Source organism: Teleopsis dalmanni, chromosome 1 (genome assembly GCF_002237135.1).
Source record: "Teleopsis dalmanni isolate 2A chromosome 1, ASM223713v2, whole genome shotgun sequence".
Taxonomy (NCBI): domain Eukaryota; kingdom Metazoa; phylum Arthropoda; class Insecta; order Diptera; family Diopsidae; genus Teleopsis; species Teleopsis dalmanni.
In genome coordinates, this window is record NC_051846.1 from 209586169 (window position 1) to 209602142 (window position 15974).

Below are 15974 nucleotides of genomic sequence, written 5' to 3' on the forward strand. Positions count from 1 at the left end.
TAAAAGTTGCCGAAAGCACCTCTTCTTTTTCAATTATCTCTTTATTTATTGTGAAATATTAATATATAAACATATACAAATATTACAAAAAGAACATTACATATTTTCAATCGTTTTTTTTATATGCAATAATATATGTACATATTTTATATGCACTCTCTCTATAAAATATGTTACAGAAATAATTGCATTAAAAATAACTCAGAATGTCAAATTACAAGTAAAATTGCCATAATTTATTATTAATATTTCGTTACACTTCAACGAGTTATGAATGACACAAAAATTTCAACAAATCCAACACATTAAAATGAATTCACCTCAGCTGAAATCGTCTGTCAAACAATTTCATTGCAGTTTGTGATTGCTAAGCACAAAGATTGTTGTTTTTGTAAAATAATTTTTTAAATAATAAAAGTGAAAATACTATTTGTTATGGCGGAATCATTGGATGTTACTTTCGAGGGTAAAGAACTGAAAAATATATTTTCAGCTGGCGAGACGTTGTTTGATGAATTAGAAGAAACGTCCTTACCTTTCTCGAGTGCAGATTTTCAGAATAAAGTAAAGCAGTCCATTGAATGTTTTGAAGATGCTACTCGTATTGTCAGTGAAGTCGGGATGTTCAGTCCTAATGAACTAATTGATGAAGTCTCTACAGAATCTGTACAGTACTTGTTGCTACCATTCTATTTGGGTAAACTAACACTAAAGTTGAACACTCATGAGCGACTGGAGATATTAAAAGTAGCGGAAGTGTACTTTAATGATTTTCTGAAGCGGTGCAATGAATACGAATTGTGCGATAACAAAAATGTTGAAGTGGAGAAGTCGCAAGTGAAGGAAATTTCCGGGAACAGTTTGGCATCTTTGTTACGCGCCGCCAACTCTCGAAATGAGAAAATTGCTTTGTATTCAAAAAAGAAGCAGTTGATAAGTGATATTAAAAATTTAAAAGAAATGATAAAAATTAAAGACGTCGATGAAGAAGTAAAGCGTGAATTCTATTTAAAACTTATAAGAAAGAGCATAATTGATGCAACCGAAGAAGTTGATAGTGTTAATCTTGAAAAGAAAATGGCAGAGATGCGAAAAACGTCCGCATTACTTGGAGAGGAAAATACGTCGTCCGAGCATGACATTACAGTTAAGAAAGCACATAACCATCATGGTCACACACATGGCAAACAAAATCCAAAACCGTTGCGTCCGTTTATTATAACACGCGATGCGACACAAAAGGCAGTTTTTGGTATGGGTTATCCCAGTTTGCCCATAATGACCGTTGATGAATTTTATACACAACGTGTAGAGGATGGAATTTTTCCTGATGAAGAAAAAGTTGCAAAAATGAATATTGCTCAAGCTATAGCCGCTGCACAAGATCCCAACGAAAAGGAAGATCAAGAAAAAGCTGTTCTGGAGGAACAAATCGAGAATGATGACCCAGACAATTTGGCACGTATGCGTCGCATGGACGAATATAAAGATGTGGTACGTCGTGGTGATGGCAACCGCTACAACCGAAGTTAATTTTAATACACAATGTAACCACTCATAGTCTGATATAAATTTACTTTCTAAATCACAATATATTTAATATAAGTATCATATTCTATTACTAAATACTATTTACTAATTAATATGTAAAAGCCACCAATAAACAAATGTTTTACTAAGTACTTCTTTAATTTATGACTTATGCATTTTCGTTTATAGATTTAATAAACTACAGATTTCATATCAAATAGAGATTATTATGCATTAAATGCTATAGCCATATATTTAGCTAAAATATTTAGCCCGATATTAATGTCAGGGCGAACAAGACAAAGCGTATCTATAAAAATAAAAACAGTTCTGTTCACGCATGGATTTCTTCGAGCTTTTTTATTGAACTTGACAATCATAAAAGTCCTTAAAAATTACGTATAATGCGAGCAACTATAATTTATTAATTAAATATTTAAATACATTAAGTTGAAAGTAATTTTGCGCTAACGTATTTGTAAAAAAGTTCAGATTATATCATACGAGTATATATATTATAATTAATGAATATAGCCTAATAATTTATTTGAAAATATATAATCCGTTATCTTGTGTTGAAGAATGCACCATGCATCATGCATCTGCTATCTTTATCCTCTAAGAGTGCACTTGCACTCGAACGTAATGATTAACGAATAAATTCATGCAAAAAGAAAAGTATCAAGATTTTACTTCGACTGTAAATCACAAGCATCGGTAAATGGATGCCTTCTCAAACAAGATAATACAGGTAAAAAATCTAAAAAATGTTAATGTTTACACAACAAAATGTACAAAAATTAATTCGCTACTTAATAAAAGGAGTAAATCATGTGCATATTAAATGATGTACGCGAGCACACATTTGACCTTATTTCTTTATTCTGAAATCAAATTGCAATCAACGTTTCGATAAATTGTTTGCATGGAATAAGCCAGAAAACGTAGAGTAGCATATAAATTCGACTATAATTTATGTACTATTTATAACCGCAAATAGGATCAAATTTTTTACTGTGGTGGCTGGTTACCGTAGTAGTAAGCTCCTGTAGGGGGGCCTTGTGCTGTAACAGGAGGTGGCATTTGCCCAGTTGCAGGTCTATATCCTTGATAACCTTGTGAGGGCGGATATTGACCCTGTGGCATACCCCCATAACCGCCTTGATGATAGCCGTGACCGGGATAACCGCCTGGTGCTGGTGGACCATAGGGCTGTGGTGGTGGTTGGTATTGATTGGGCATAGGTGGCGTACCATTTGGTGGAGGAGCAGTTGCATTAGGAGGACCTGCTGCTGGAGCTTGTTGCTGATAAGGTTGAGCTGGTGGAGGATATGCACCTGGTGGAGCCTGCTGAGCACTTGTTGGTGGTGCTGAGTATGTTGGTTGTTGCTGAGCTGCGGCATGTGGTTGTGGAGGTCCTGAAACAGGTGGTTGCTGAGTTGGATATTGTGCTTGTTGTTGCGATGTAGGTGGCTGTTGATTGGGTGTCGTATTGCCAGCTGGAGGGTTAGGGGGAGGAGTTGATTGCACACTAGGAGGCGCAACATTTGGACCATTTGATGGTGTTTGTGTATTGGATGTAGGTGGCGGTGTTTGACCTGGACTAGGGGATGAGCTATAACCACTACCTGGAGGAGGCACGCCACCCTGTGGAGCATTGTTTGTTTGTGGATTTGTTTGTGGTTGTTGTGGTGGTTGGGTTGGGTATCCAGGCGCACTTTGCTGATATGGTGGTTGGGGTGGATATGGTGATTGCCCTCCAGAAGCTGGTGGAGGTCCATATCCAGCAGGAGGCGCACTACCTGCTTGACCATAATTATTTGGTGGTGGTGCTCCGTATCCACCATAGCTCATTGGAGGTGCATTTTGTGGTGGCCCATACTGATTTGGTGGTGGTGGTGGCCCTTGTCCAGCTGGAGGCCCATACATTTGAGATGGTGGTGGAGGTTGCTGCCCAGGAGGAACTTGTTGATTTGGTGTTGGTGGTGGATATCCACCTGGTGGTCCCTGTTGCGCAGCAGTATTAGGGTAAGGATGCTGATTGGGTGGAGCATTGTTAGACGTTGCGCCTGGCATTCCTGGATGGTGATAACCGCCTTGTGTGTTTGGAGGTGGTGGTCCAGCATAGTTTTGTGAAGGGGGGCCATAGGGATAACCTGTCTGAGGTTGATATGGTGGTTGTGATTGCGGCGGATAACCCGGATAATGAGGATGTTGCTGTTGTTGTTGGTAACCACCTCTGTATTGAGATTGTGGTGGAACTTGCTGTTGTTGTTGTTGATTTGGAGCTTGTGGCTGCTGTTGTTGCTGTGGCCCTGGCGGACCAGAGTTCGGCCTTTGTTGATCTGTAAAATGTATTATATTAATATATCATGTTTAATTACATAAATTATATTCGAAGAAATTGATTGATATTAGGTACAATGTTTTTAGTACGTTACACTTACTAGCTCCAGCAGGAGGAACTGCTGGTTGTTGTCCGGTTGGTTGAGAACCTGGTACAGGTCCTTGCGCATTGCCTCTGTATGGGCCCTGCTGCTGTTGATTAGGTTGTTGTACACCAGTATTTGGTGGTGCCTGCTGAACTGGTTGTTGTTGTTGATTGGGGTTCATACCAGGATGAGAGCCTTGATTTTGGTTGGAATAAGGCATTTGACCAGCACCAGATTGTTGATTAGGAGTTTCCCCGTGTTGTATTGGAGGCATACCTGCCGGTCCTCCCATTTGATTTGGTGGACCACTCATCATTCCATGAGGTCCCTGTTGCACCGCTTGTGATTGAAGTATATGTGGTGGCTAAAAATGTGAAAACGGTTAAATTATGACCAATAAGAAATTCTCAAATATATTCATATATAGTACATATTAGTACACAACAATTTACTAATAAAGTACAAACCGGCAATATCTGTGCTATATTCATGCTTGGATCCGCTAATTGCGCTAAATAAACTAAATTGCGATGTAGAGCTATATGGTAAGTCATACATTCTTGAGCTTTGCCCATGTTTTGAAAATCTTGAATTGTTTGAATTATTCCACAGTTTTCGTCTAAAATTTTTTGTATTTGTGCGGGATTGTGTGGTGGCACACCACCCCGTTGTGCTGGTGGTGGTGGTCCACCTGAGCCCATCATACCACTCCCACCACCCGGTGGTCCCCCAGGACCAATGTTTCCCATTGGAGGCCCACGTTGCATTGGGCCACCAGTGCCTAAGGGAACTCCAACGCCAGGTGGACCACCTCCAGGCCCCATACCTGGTCCTCCCACCCCTGGCGGTTGTTGTTGCTGCATAGAATTCGGCGTTTGTTGCTGAGGTGGCTGTAAAACACCACCCGGTGGTTGTTGGGGTGGTTGCGGAGAATAAACTGCAGACATTTTGCTGGCTGCAGCCTTCTTCTTCCGCTTGGGAGTTTTCTCCTGTTTTTCCACAATTTTAACGGCTTTTTTACTACTGACGGAAAATATACAACGCCTTCTTCCACTACTGCACACCTATACAATCACACGTGATTTGTACACTATAGTTGCGGCTTTTCCTTGTGAGTAATTTTATATGTTCTGTTAAGCGATTTTCTCTATTTCATCAATTATAATAATGATTAAAACAAATTATTGCATATTTGAACTCTTTTAAAACCAATATTCTAGGCAATACATAATTTTTCACACTTATACCGATATAACTATTATGACGCTACATTACACATTCGCAAACTACTTCTTTTTGTTGAACAATTCACAATAAATATTTTTACGAATAGTAGAAGTAAATAAATATTTAGAAATTTCTTAAAAAAACATTTTTAATGCGTGTTAGTATTTTTTTTAATTTTAACAAATTATAAAATGCTTTATTGGGACTAAATAATATACATATATAGCAGGGGTACGGTATTTGTATGTATGTACGCATATGCTAATTAAGTGAAGAAAAATTTTATAATGCAACCATGTCGTATCGCATATGAAATATAAATTAAAAGTCAAAAATTGCGCCTAGCAAGCTTAACATAGCGGAGAAACATAGTAATATTAAAAATAATTTTTTCTTTACAAATTAGCATATTTCTAACATTTGTAATTGGCGTTCTAATATTTTAATACAAAATTCTCGAAATAAATTTACTATTACTATATAAATATTTTAATCTCTGCATTAAATTATTCGTTCCAAAAGATATATAATTCAGTAATGTACGTATATTGCAATAATACATTTTAAATTAACAACTTGTTTGCACTTTTCAGACTAATGAGTACTTTACAAGAAAAAAAAACTTTACTTGAAAATAAATTAGAAGCTCTTCAAGAGCAAGTAGGTTTTTGTCTTTACAAGTATGATTATCATCATCAAAACAATGAGGAAAATATCTTAAAAAAAGAATGCAATTTGTTGATAGCTGTCAAAGACTCTACTCAATATTTACTTAAGGAATACAACATTCTATCCAGCAAAATTATAGAAGCAAATAATAAATGTAACGAAGTCGAAAAATTACTGGTGAGCATGGGTCTAATGGCGTCGACTACAAAAGAAGTCGGCGCAAGTAAAGAAAGTCAAGAATATGATTAAGACGAAGATGCTAGAAAAAACCTGTATTTTATTGCAATTATTTGATTTATTAATTCTCCTGCTGTGATTATTAATATTAATTTTTTAAAAGTAAGTGCAACAATTTAATAACAAAAATTAATGTATCTATATCTATGTTATCTAGAACAAAATTTTTTATTTCTTTAATACAAACTATTGTCTATTATATTTAACAAAGTGCAGTCTTAGTGCTATTGTAATCAAATATTTTTACTGAATATATGCTATTGTATTTTAATTTTCTGTTCAAGTATACGCATAAAAATGTACAACGCTTTGTTTAATTTAATTTTATATGAAAAAGTTTAACTGCATCGAAATGATACTTGGATAGACAAGTACTAAGCTAATAGGTGATACTAGATGAGACGGTGATATGCCAAAATATTTGCAATAAATAAAGATGCTTTTGTAATTACCATAAATAAAAGCTACAGCGATGTAATTCATGTATTGTAGTGGGAATAATACTTTTTAGCCATGAGCAGTAGTCTCTGTTTCCCTGTTCTTGCCGTCATTATTTTGAGTTTAAATATAGGCATAAGTTTACATTCTGATATTAAAACAAAATCACACATATTTTTATAACTAATATTAAATTTTTGCTCTCTAGGTACAATATTTATCAGATGTTATAGTACTACTTATATTTGCTTATCAAGAGTTAATACGATTTTAAAGAAAATTGCTATTACTGATGTATGCTGCATTATGTGATAATATTTACAAAGAATTGTAGTGTATTAACATATAAAGGTTTATTCTTTTTCTAATATATTTGTTTATTTATTTTTAAGGATTGCTGTAAATGCTTGTAATCTTAAAATTGCGTACATACATATTTCTAAAAGCTTAAATAAATTTGTTGTCAAATTTGCATATTATTCAAAAGGCCTGGCTACGGCATTGTTTCCCTTTCCTTCCACATACCTTCGAATTGTTTACTAAAGTCAAAAGGCAGTCAACACGCGCAGACCTAAAAACATCTACAAGTACTATTACCATCGAAATGTTAAAATATGAATTTTCCCTTCTTCATCCTCTTCTTGTATACTGCCTTTGCCGGTTTTCATAAATTCTCTGAGCGCATGAGTTGTCCTTACTGTTATACCAGCTGTTTGAACTATTACGCCTCTCAGTTTCAGACACACTCCTATGCGCCTATGTGCCTATGTTTCGGTAGTTTCGATTTTTTCATACCATAACATTTATTCTAAAATCGGATGATGAAACAAGTGCAAAGGACAAACTCAAGGGCATTTTACACGAGAATTTCTTTTGCCGTTTACTGCACCTAAAACTGTTGACATTTTATTAATCCTTATACATTTATATATAAAAGTATATATAGTATTTACAAGTATTCTTGAAAAGTTTAAAATAATTCATGTCAGATCACGAAATTGTACAAAAATTAATTCAATATTATAAATTTTTGTATCAAACTGTATTACTGGAGACGTAAAAAAGATTTTCCCTCTTAATAATTCTTAGCATTATTTTGTTGTTGTGTATTACGTTAACAATATTGCCACTCCTACGATTTAAGCCAATGAAAAAACTTTTTACTTAGGAAATATCTCCCAAGTAAAATGAGAAATGAGATTGTCGGGAGCAGTTGAGGGGGCCAGTTAATGAAGGCATCACATGATTTTATTCATAATAATGCCGCTTCTGTGTACAAAATGGAATGAAATATTTATGTCTTTTCGGCACATATTTTCCACAAATAAATATGTATAAATATATGTATATATGGGCTATAAGATGTATGTATATGTGTTCTAGTAAAATGTAGCACATTTTCGTTGTCGGCCCACACATCCATAGTGTATTGTACCCGTATATACTATAAGGTACAATATACAATTTTTTCATTGTTCTCTTCAATGTGATTATACACACCTTCCACAAATAATGTAAGCGATTTTTTTTTAATTTTAGCAAATTTACTCAATTGACTTATTTTATTGATTAGCCACACGCTTCGACTGAACTTCCTGGAACTTTAAACGAGCCGTCTGTTTTAATATCTATGAAAACAGCACCATAATGTTATATATATAATTGTATTAAATAACTTTATGAGTTAGCAAATGTAAAAAGAGCTTTTGTTTAGTCATAATATTGCCTCCCATTGCCACCAAAGCAGATGATCCATATACAGGCAAAACATGTTGCCGGTTTTCTAGAAGGATATCTGGTAAAAAAAAATGACTTTTAGAAAAGTGCGTGAAGTGTTGTTTCGTTAATATGTGGAAAAGTTACAAAATACTTTTTCTAGCTGCTTATTTGTGCATTAATCGTTGAGGCAATTTCCTATGGAATTAAACACGACTATGTGGGATATACTACATAAGGAAATTCTAAACTCTTAGTGGCATTTAAAACTTTCAAGAAATGCAAAAACAACTAGTAAAATAACTTATATTAACTTATGATTATATTATTAATTCATTTGATTATATTTGCAATAAAGACAGCATTTTTAAAACTAAGCATTTTTTTAGTTTTATTTTTTTTAGCAATTTCTATACCTTTCATAAGCTAGAAAATAGTTTGTAAGCTATTGTAAGCAGAAACGTGGGTCCCAACAAAAAATCAATTTATTTATTCTTGTAGCTGCACTTTATAAAGTCACTCATCTTCGCTTTGTTCTATCTTTATGCTATGTTCTATTTTGGACTTAATTTTGGGTTCACAATGGTCAATAGTTGTCTACGAGTGTAGATTTTTGCACCAACCCGTTCCTGTACACCTTCCTTTGTTTATCTCATTTTCTCAAATTCTATCCTTTATGTCCTTTTACAACCTTTGTGATTCATCTACATGATGGATTCAGACCAATGCCTACCGAATTACTTAAGCATTCAACGATATGTTTAGATTACTTAAATGTTTCAAATAAGTAGCTAAAGCGTCTCATTCGCCTGAATTGGCTGAAATATCTGTGTGACCAGGAACCTATATACTTTCTATTACTTCAAAATAATCTGTTTTGTCCGCGTTTCGTATTTTACTCCATAGATAGATTCTCAAATACAACATAGTATATAATAGATAGTTTTATTATTTTGAAAAAAATATTGTCCTTCCCAAAAAACTGAAGCCATCTAAATCAGTACACCATAAAATATTAATAAAAACAAATTAAATATAAATTAACTAAATTGAGTGTGTTGAAGACTACACATACGAACACAGCTACATAACATAGTTGTACAATATACAATAATTAATAAAACAATTCATACGAGTAATAAACAAAATACCGTGGTTTCCATAGCTCAGTTAGATTATATCCCATTCCAAAATAATTGCCATAATTACTCGTGTTGTTATTGTTTTTGGAACATTCTAAATAAATTTCAATAGCGTTTTATGTTCTTTTGCTTTTGTTTATAGTCACTTGAGCGTGCTTTTTCTATGAGAGGTCTTTGATCTAGTCGGGATGTTGAGAGGTGGGGCAGTTTATATCTACACGTAAAACAATTTATTTCAAATAATTTTTATTTTTTCGATAAGATTAGTGCAAATTGTTTTCAAACCTTTCAAATGACTATATTTTGGGATATCTCGTGGCATTTATTGAGTACTAAAATTTATACATTTATTTGTTTATAGAATCAATTCCCAAATACATAGATCTATATAGGGGGTATATAAAAATATTTACTATTTTAAATTAAAATATAAAATTGCTTTATTTTCTTTAAGTGTATTTTATTTGATTATTAAATAAAAAAATGTATATTCAAACATGAAAATCAATTAAAATTTTTTAATTTTATTAAATTAAAGTGCGGAAATGTTTGTTCCTCAACTCTCTGTTATATGAATTGTCAACTGATAAAAATTGTGTTTTCTAGCATTTTGCGACTCAGTTCAGAACTTAAGAGTAATCTAAGAAGAATTTAATAAAAAAATTTCATTTTTGGAACGACAACTCAACGAAATGTCGAACCCTTGATCTTCATCGTACTATTATGAATCGGGTTTGCTGATAACTGAAAAGTCAGTCAACTTTCATTTTTTTCATTCAATTTTTTTTTTAATTCAAGAAATGTTTTATTCGTATTTTAAATTAAATAAAAATAAATTACTTTTTTGCTGTCTGCTGCAAATGCTTTTATTAATTTATTTTTAATACAATTTAATTACTCATGATATTAGGGAATGTTTCAATAAATTATTTTAACACCTTAATGGAATTAAAAATTTCTTCATTAAAAGAAGGAAGACATCTGCTCGTATTCTCGATTATTTATTGTTTTAATTCTAATTAAAATTTTAACATTTTTAAATATAAGGCAATTTTTTTTCAAAAAATTATAGTCTTCAAATATGAAATTCTTCTATGTTCAGATCATATTTAATTTATAAAATTAAATTTAGAAAAATGGTATATTACTGAGTGTGCGATTAGAATGATATCGAATAGAAGAAAGAGTTTCTGGAATTCTAGAGCTAAATGTAACTGAGTAGTGCAACCCTAGCAGATCGCTTATATAAACAATTGACCTTAATTAAACAAAAAACATTCAGTCTTTTTTAATCGAGGCTAGACTAAATGTGTGCGATTAAAATAGAATCGAATAGAAGAAGAAGTATCTGTACTTCGGGATATGATTTGAGCTGATTTTTTTCATAAGATAAGACAGGAACATAAGCTCTTGCCGAAGTATTTTCTTGCTGGCTCAGATCAAAACCGAAAAGCCACAAAATATTTAAATGAAGATCTCATCCAATTTCAGGCAGTGACAACATTCTGCTATCTCAAAAACATCTACCCAGTTTAGATGGTAGTACAGGTTAAGATGCTTTTAAAGCAACCTGGCAGCAAATTTAACTCACTCTTTGTAGTTAGAGGGTTAAACAAATGCTTTGTCCGGCTAGTTACTTGAAGTATACGCCAGTAACATTAGTTCTTTAATTACTGATGAGGTTTAATTATACTTATGAGAATACATCTATCATACTAACATATAAAACTTAGTCTTTAATTCACTTGTCAAAACTGGAACAGTTTAATTTGGTTAATTATAAAGAATCAGTCAAGATGTGTATAGGTCACTTGCAATAAGACATATCTTGAAAGAAAGATACATATATTTTCAAACTCACTACGTTGGTGTCATCTTTTAGGATTGATATAATATATTTTCTGATAAAAAGAAAACTCCATGATTTTGAAGAGTCCCATTTTGGAAAGATGAGTCTTATGTGTGAATATATCATCTCTCTGTACATTTAACATACAACGCTTAATAAAAACAAGGTATCCCGTTTCTACAATCTGGATACTCTCTAAACTATATATCCACGTGTTTATTCATTAATCAGGCGAGATGTCTATATTCTATACTTTTCTACATTACGCTAATATAGTATTTTAGTCTGTGAATGGTCTTTAACAAATATGTTATTCCATGAGCAGAATGTCATCCATTCCATTCTTTTCGGAAACTTCTTTTACATGTATTTAAGGTCAAAATTTTCACCTTAACACAATTATTGACGAATAAGTCTTACAAAATTGTTTTATCTGTTGTTTGTTTATTGAAAAACAAACAAGTTGCCAAAGAATTTTGCAAACCTGAACTTCTTGAAAATCCAGAAATAATTCGAAAAGAATGCACCTCAACAAAAGTAAACAAAAAAGTATATTTTTCGAAAATAATAAACAAAAACAAAATGTTTGCGATAAAAAAGTTGACTTTGTTTATAAAAAAATGTTTGCTATTTTATTTTGTTTGAGCTTTTTTGTTTTGTTTTTTTTTGTTTTGTTTTTTTGTTTTTATTGAATTGGTTTTGTTGTTGTTCATTTTGTGATTTAAAGACGCAGACGTGCACAATTGATCACGTTTCCATATGCGCTTTTTATATTTTTTGCAAGTATTACTTTGCACTCTTCCATTTTTTATATTTTTATTTATTGGTTATCTTATTTTCAATAAAAATAAATTTAATAAGAAAATTAACAACACTTGCATTGCAGTAACTGAGTCAATTACAGTTTATTGCCTTCGACAAATGTACATGCATGTAATGCAATTGCAATCGCATAATTCAATTGAAATGCATAAAATCATTGCATTTTATTGTCTTCCATAAAAATTTCTACTGCTCCTTGCCACTTGCCACTAACCAATTTCTGTTTGGAAGCATCTACTATATTGCAGGTTTTGCAACAAGTGTTGCATCAGGTCATGTTGCATCAGCTCATGTTGCGTCAGCAAATGCTGCGTCTATGTTTGGTTTATGTTTTCATTACCGACATGCAACAATACTCCTTTTTACGAAATACTTTAATAAAACTTAAAGAAGGATAAAATATGTTCTTGAGAGTTCAGCTTACACAATTTACTTACACATTACGTATGTATCTCAATGGTTTTATTTAAATTCCTTTAAGAAGTCACTTATGTTACTGTGCCTGTACTTTAGACAGTCAGCTAATTGGACCAACTGATTTAGACCCTGCAAGTCCATTGTGTTAAATCGCAATCCATTGTGTTATATTCGGTAGTCTTCGCCAAAAAGTAAAGAAATAAGTTGTTTAATGAATTCTGGTCATTTGTGGTACACAGAGCAGAGACGATTCATTAAAGTGTAAAGATGCATAATGCCGGATTAAAAGATATTGAAATATGGGAGAGGAATTGTTTTTGGGGGCTTTTCTTATGTTAAAAAATGAAAATTTTCATTAGAAAATATAACTAATAATTTTTGTACAACTAATACCAACCGCCAATATTAATACAAGTCTCATCAAATTATACACACTTAGGAATTCACTTGGAAAGTAAATTGATCTGGAGAATTCACTTTTTCAATAAAAGGAAAATTTCGAGCTTCAAACTAAGAAACTAAATTGATATAAGAGTAAAAGATTTTGATTTATAAGAGTGTAGTGAAACCCATCTGGAGTTACGGACTACAGTTATGGCGCACCGCGGTAGATGCAAATCTGACAATAGTCTAATATTTTCAATCAAAAGACTATACTTGGTCGTAAATGCATCGAGTGTCATCAGTTAAAAAATAAACGTCTAAAATTGTAAACAAATATGCAAATTGAATATAATCATCCAAATCCGCTTGCAATAGATCTAATGTCATCTTCGAACATTTTCGTAACGCTAAGAAAAAAACTTGTAAGGATCATCTTGAAATAAATGATTAGTTTACATCCTTACACGTAAATATATATGAATATGTTAGTGGACAATAGTCCATGAGGACCTTTGTGGCTTTTACCCGACATATGGATTAGGTTAGGTTCGAGTAACAGACTTTCACACCAAAACCTACTTAAGCAAATATAATGCTCCATTGTGGTACAAAACAAAAATATAAGGAGTCCAAAAATTGTACATCGGAGAAAAATGTTTACTATTCTTCCTTCAGTAAGATCCTTTGATTTTGATTTGTTTAAATATTGCTAATATTAATGTATAGGCATATGAAATACACATATGATTCCTTATCTAATTTTTAAGTCATATAAACCGTACGAATATGTATTGGTGAGATTTGGTGTGAAAACCGCTACTCTAACCTAACGTAATCTTAAGATATTTTATGACATAAAATATATTTTCATATATTAAAAAAAACTAATTTTTAAATTTAGCAATTAGCACCCTAATTTATATATGTACGTACGTATGTACGTATGTATATAATATACAACTTCTTAACATTAATAATTTTATAAGTTTCACAATTTGTGGTTAATTTCGCTTTTTTTGTTAAAAATTGCATCAGATGGGCAATTTTATTTACTCAATAAAACGTGATTTAAATAATTAAATTTAAATAATGACTAAACTGGCAAAATTTTGGGAATTTCGAAATGCGTATTGTATACAAATAAGAACCCCTGAACATTTTAAAGATATAATAAACTACTCTATACTATAAAATAGAGTATAATAAGTGTATTTTTATTATATTGTGGCTAGTTGAGTCAGTGCACTTGAATATTTTTACACTCTGTTACCAGCGAGGTTTCTTCATAACCCCTCTCTACGCCTTGACTGGATTATTGTTGATCACTTCATCAGAGTCAGATCTGCATACCTCTCCGAGGTGCCTGGTAAGCGTTCTGAGATTCGATAACGCGGTGTTGGTAAGCCTATCAGTTTTCGTAAATAATTTCAGGGGTCTATGCTAATATCCTAATATGTTATTAAATATTATTCAAAAAAGAATCTAACTAGATTATTAAGGATAAATAGTATAAAACCAATTTTAACCAAAGATATTTAAATGTTGTTTGTCAATGATTGAATTTCTAATTGTTATTATATATAATTAATTCTCGAATAGATAATAATTACTTAATTTCCGCTTAAGATATTTCATAATTGCGAAACTAGCATGTGCTATTTATTTATGTAAATGAACCAACAATTTCTGAATTACACGAAGCCAACTGAAATGCTGTTGTAAATAAGAGAACTACTCCCATTCAATGTGGTAATTGCAAATGTTGGCTTTTATCTAATGAAATACAACACCAAATTGTAAATATTTTCCATGCTAAAAATGGTAATAATAAAATTGTTTATAGTTCTCTGAATAAACACGTGTAGTAGTTCTCATTGACAAATTTTGCACAATTTTATAACGTTTCAATAGCCATTAAGAACTTTTGTTGGCGTTATTTTACTACTAACACTTTTTGCATTTTAACATCAATAATACTATAATAGTATAAATCATTGACTATATTATATACATTTTATAGCTATTATTTATGCACATATTTTTTATTCTATTCAAATATGGTTATGCACTGATTGGTAAGTATTTGCACTGCAAAAAGAAATCGCTACGAGATCGCGATTAATAATATGAATTTATTAAATTTTTATATGACAGTTTCAAGTAATAAATTATAAAAATAAAACTGCATATTTGGTTGTAGAGGTAGATCAGTAGTTCCACTTCTTAAGACCACATTCCTAGAAAAATCATAAAGAGATAAAAGCAGATTCAATCTGTTGAATTCAAGTAATTTACAAGTCGCTCAATCTTACTGATAAACAGCATGAAAACTTGTCAAAGAAATACCCGTAATTCTCTGAAAAACTATTTCTTCTGGAAGCAAAAGTTGGAACTGCTCCCTTAGAAAGCAATGCACAGTTATTCGCGTAGACTCCTATACACCAACTGTAATATCATAAGAGATCATTATTTGTACATAAGAGGTTCTAACCTTAGCTAACCTATTCTATACACTAGTCAGCAGAGAGAAGTGTTGTGAGTTTTGCAGTATTCACAGTCTCTCTATAAGTTACCAGAGTCGAAGCTTCTTATATGAGATCCAAGTCGACCGGGAAGTATACAAAACGCAATAAAATAATGACAACATGATAAATATTAAAAACTTTTAAAAGTTATATGATCTATATATCAATATCTGTACACAGCGGAAAGTTAGGGTTAACCTTCCATTGTCTTGAAATATTGACTTCGTATCTTATATAAAGCTATTGAATTAATTTAAGCTTATTAATTTTGTCTACGTTCGTTTTTATATTGCATTAATTATCATATTCAATATGATGATTATAATGTATATTTAGTAAAAGCATTCCATAAATATTTTAAGGGCTGCACACAGTTGCAGTGGTCTATGCCTTTTGCATTCAAATCGTAGTTCTAGATAATTTATTGCATTTAAATGGCGTTTTATTTTAATGAAACTCGTTCACATGATCTGCAAAACTGCAAAAAATAGCGTAAAAGTAGTTGCACGCGACAAAAATATAGAAACTGCAGATATAATTCAGTAAGAGTGCTGCGAAATATAAATCTGTAAATCTGTATCTATTT

General features: G+C 32.2%; 3 protein-coding genes across 3 annotated transcripts; 2 read left to right on the forward strand and 1 right to left on the reverse strand.

Moving 5' to 3' along the window:
- Positions 1 to 272: 272 nt before the first annotated feature.
- Positions 273 to 1682, forward strand: LOC119671668 (immunoglobulin-binding protein 1). Its single transcript, XM_038082410.1, has one exon. The coding sequence runs from the start codon at positions 436 to 438 to the stop codon at positions 1531 to 1533; it is 1098 nt and encodes a 365-aa protein (XP_037938338.1). The 5' UTR covers positions 273 to 435; the 3' UTR covers positions 1534 to 1682.
- Positions 1683 to 1880: 198 nt separating this feature from the next.
- LOC119671669 (basic proline-rich protein) lies at positions 1881 to 5238 on the reverse strand. The gene is made up of 3 exons (XM_038082411.1): positions 4430 to 5238; positions 3978 to 4326; positions 1881 to 3875 (listed from the first exon to the last, which is right to left on the reverse strand). Exons 1-3 carry the CDS (start codon positions 4907 to 4909, stop codon positions 2542 to 2544), a joined length of 2163 nt encoding a protein of 720 aa, XP_037938339.1. The 5' UTR covers positions 4910 to 5238; the 3' UTR covers positions 1881 to 2541.
- A 465-nt stretch (positions 5239 to 5703) lies between these two features.
- LOC119675254 lies at positions 5704 to 6202 on the forward strand. The gene is made up of 2 exons (XM_038086444.1): positions 5704 to 5728; positions 5783 to 6202. Exon 2 carries the CDS (start codon positions 5787 to 5789, stop codon positions 6105 to 6107), a length of 321 nt encoding a protein of 106 aa, XP_037942372.1. The 5' UTR covers positions 5704 to 5728; positions 5783 to 5786; the 3' UTR covers positions 6108 to 6202.
- The last annotated feature ends 9772 nt before the right edge of the window (positions 6203 to 15974 follow it).

Excerpts from the sequence above, each read along its gene's own strand:
- LOC119671668 (XM_038082410.1), top strand. The coding sequence starts at position 436 with ATGGCGGAATCATTGGATGTTACTTTCGAGGGTAAAGAACTGAAAAAT.
- LOC119675254 (XM_038086444.1), top strand. The coding sequence starts at position 5,787 with ATGAGTACTTTACAAGAAAAAAAAACTTTACTTGAAAATAAATTAGAA.
- LOC119671669 (XM_038082411.1), bottom strand. The coding sequence starts at position 4,909 with ATGTCTGCAGTTTATTCTCCGCAACCACCCCAACAACCACCGGGTGGT. Across the intron at positions 4,327-4,429 it reads ATATAGCACAGATATTGCCG|CCACCACATATACTTCAATC; the intron begins GTTTGTACTTTA and ends TCACATTTTTAG. Across the intron at positions 3,876-3,977 it reads AGTTCCTCCTGCTGGAGCTA|ATCAACAAAGGCCGAACTCT; the intron begins GTAAGTGTAACG and ends TACATTTTACAG.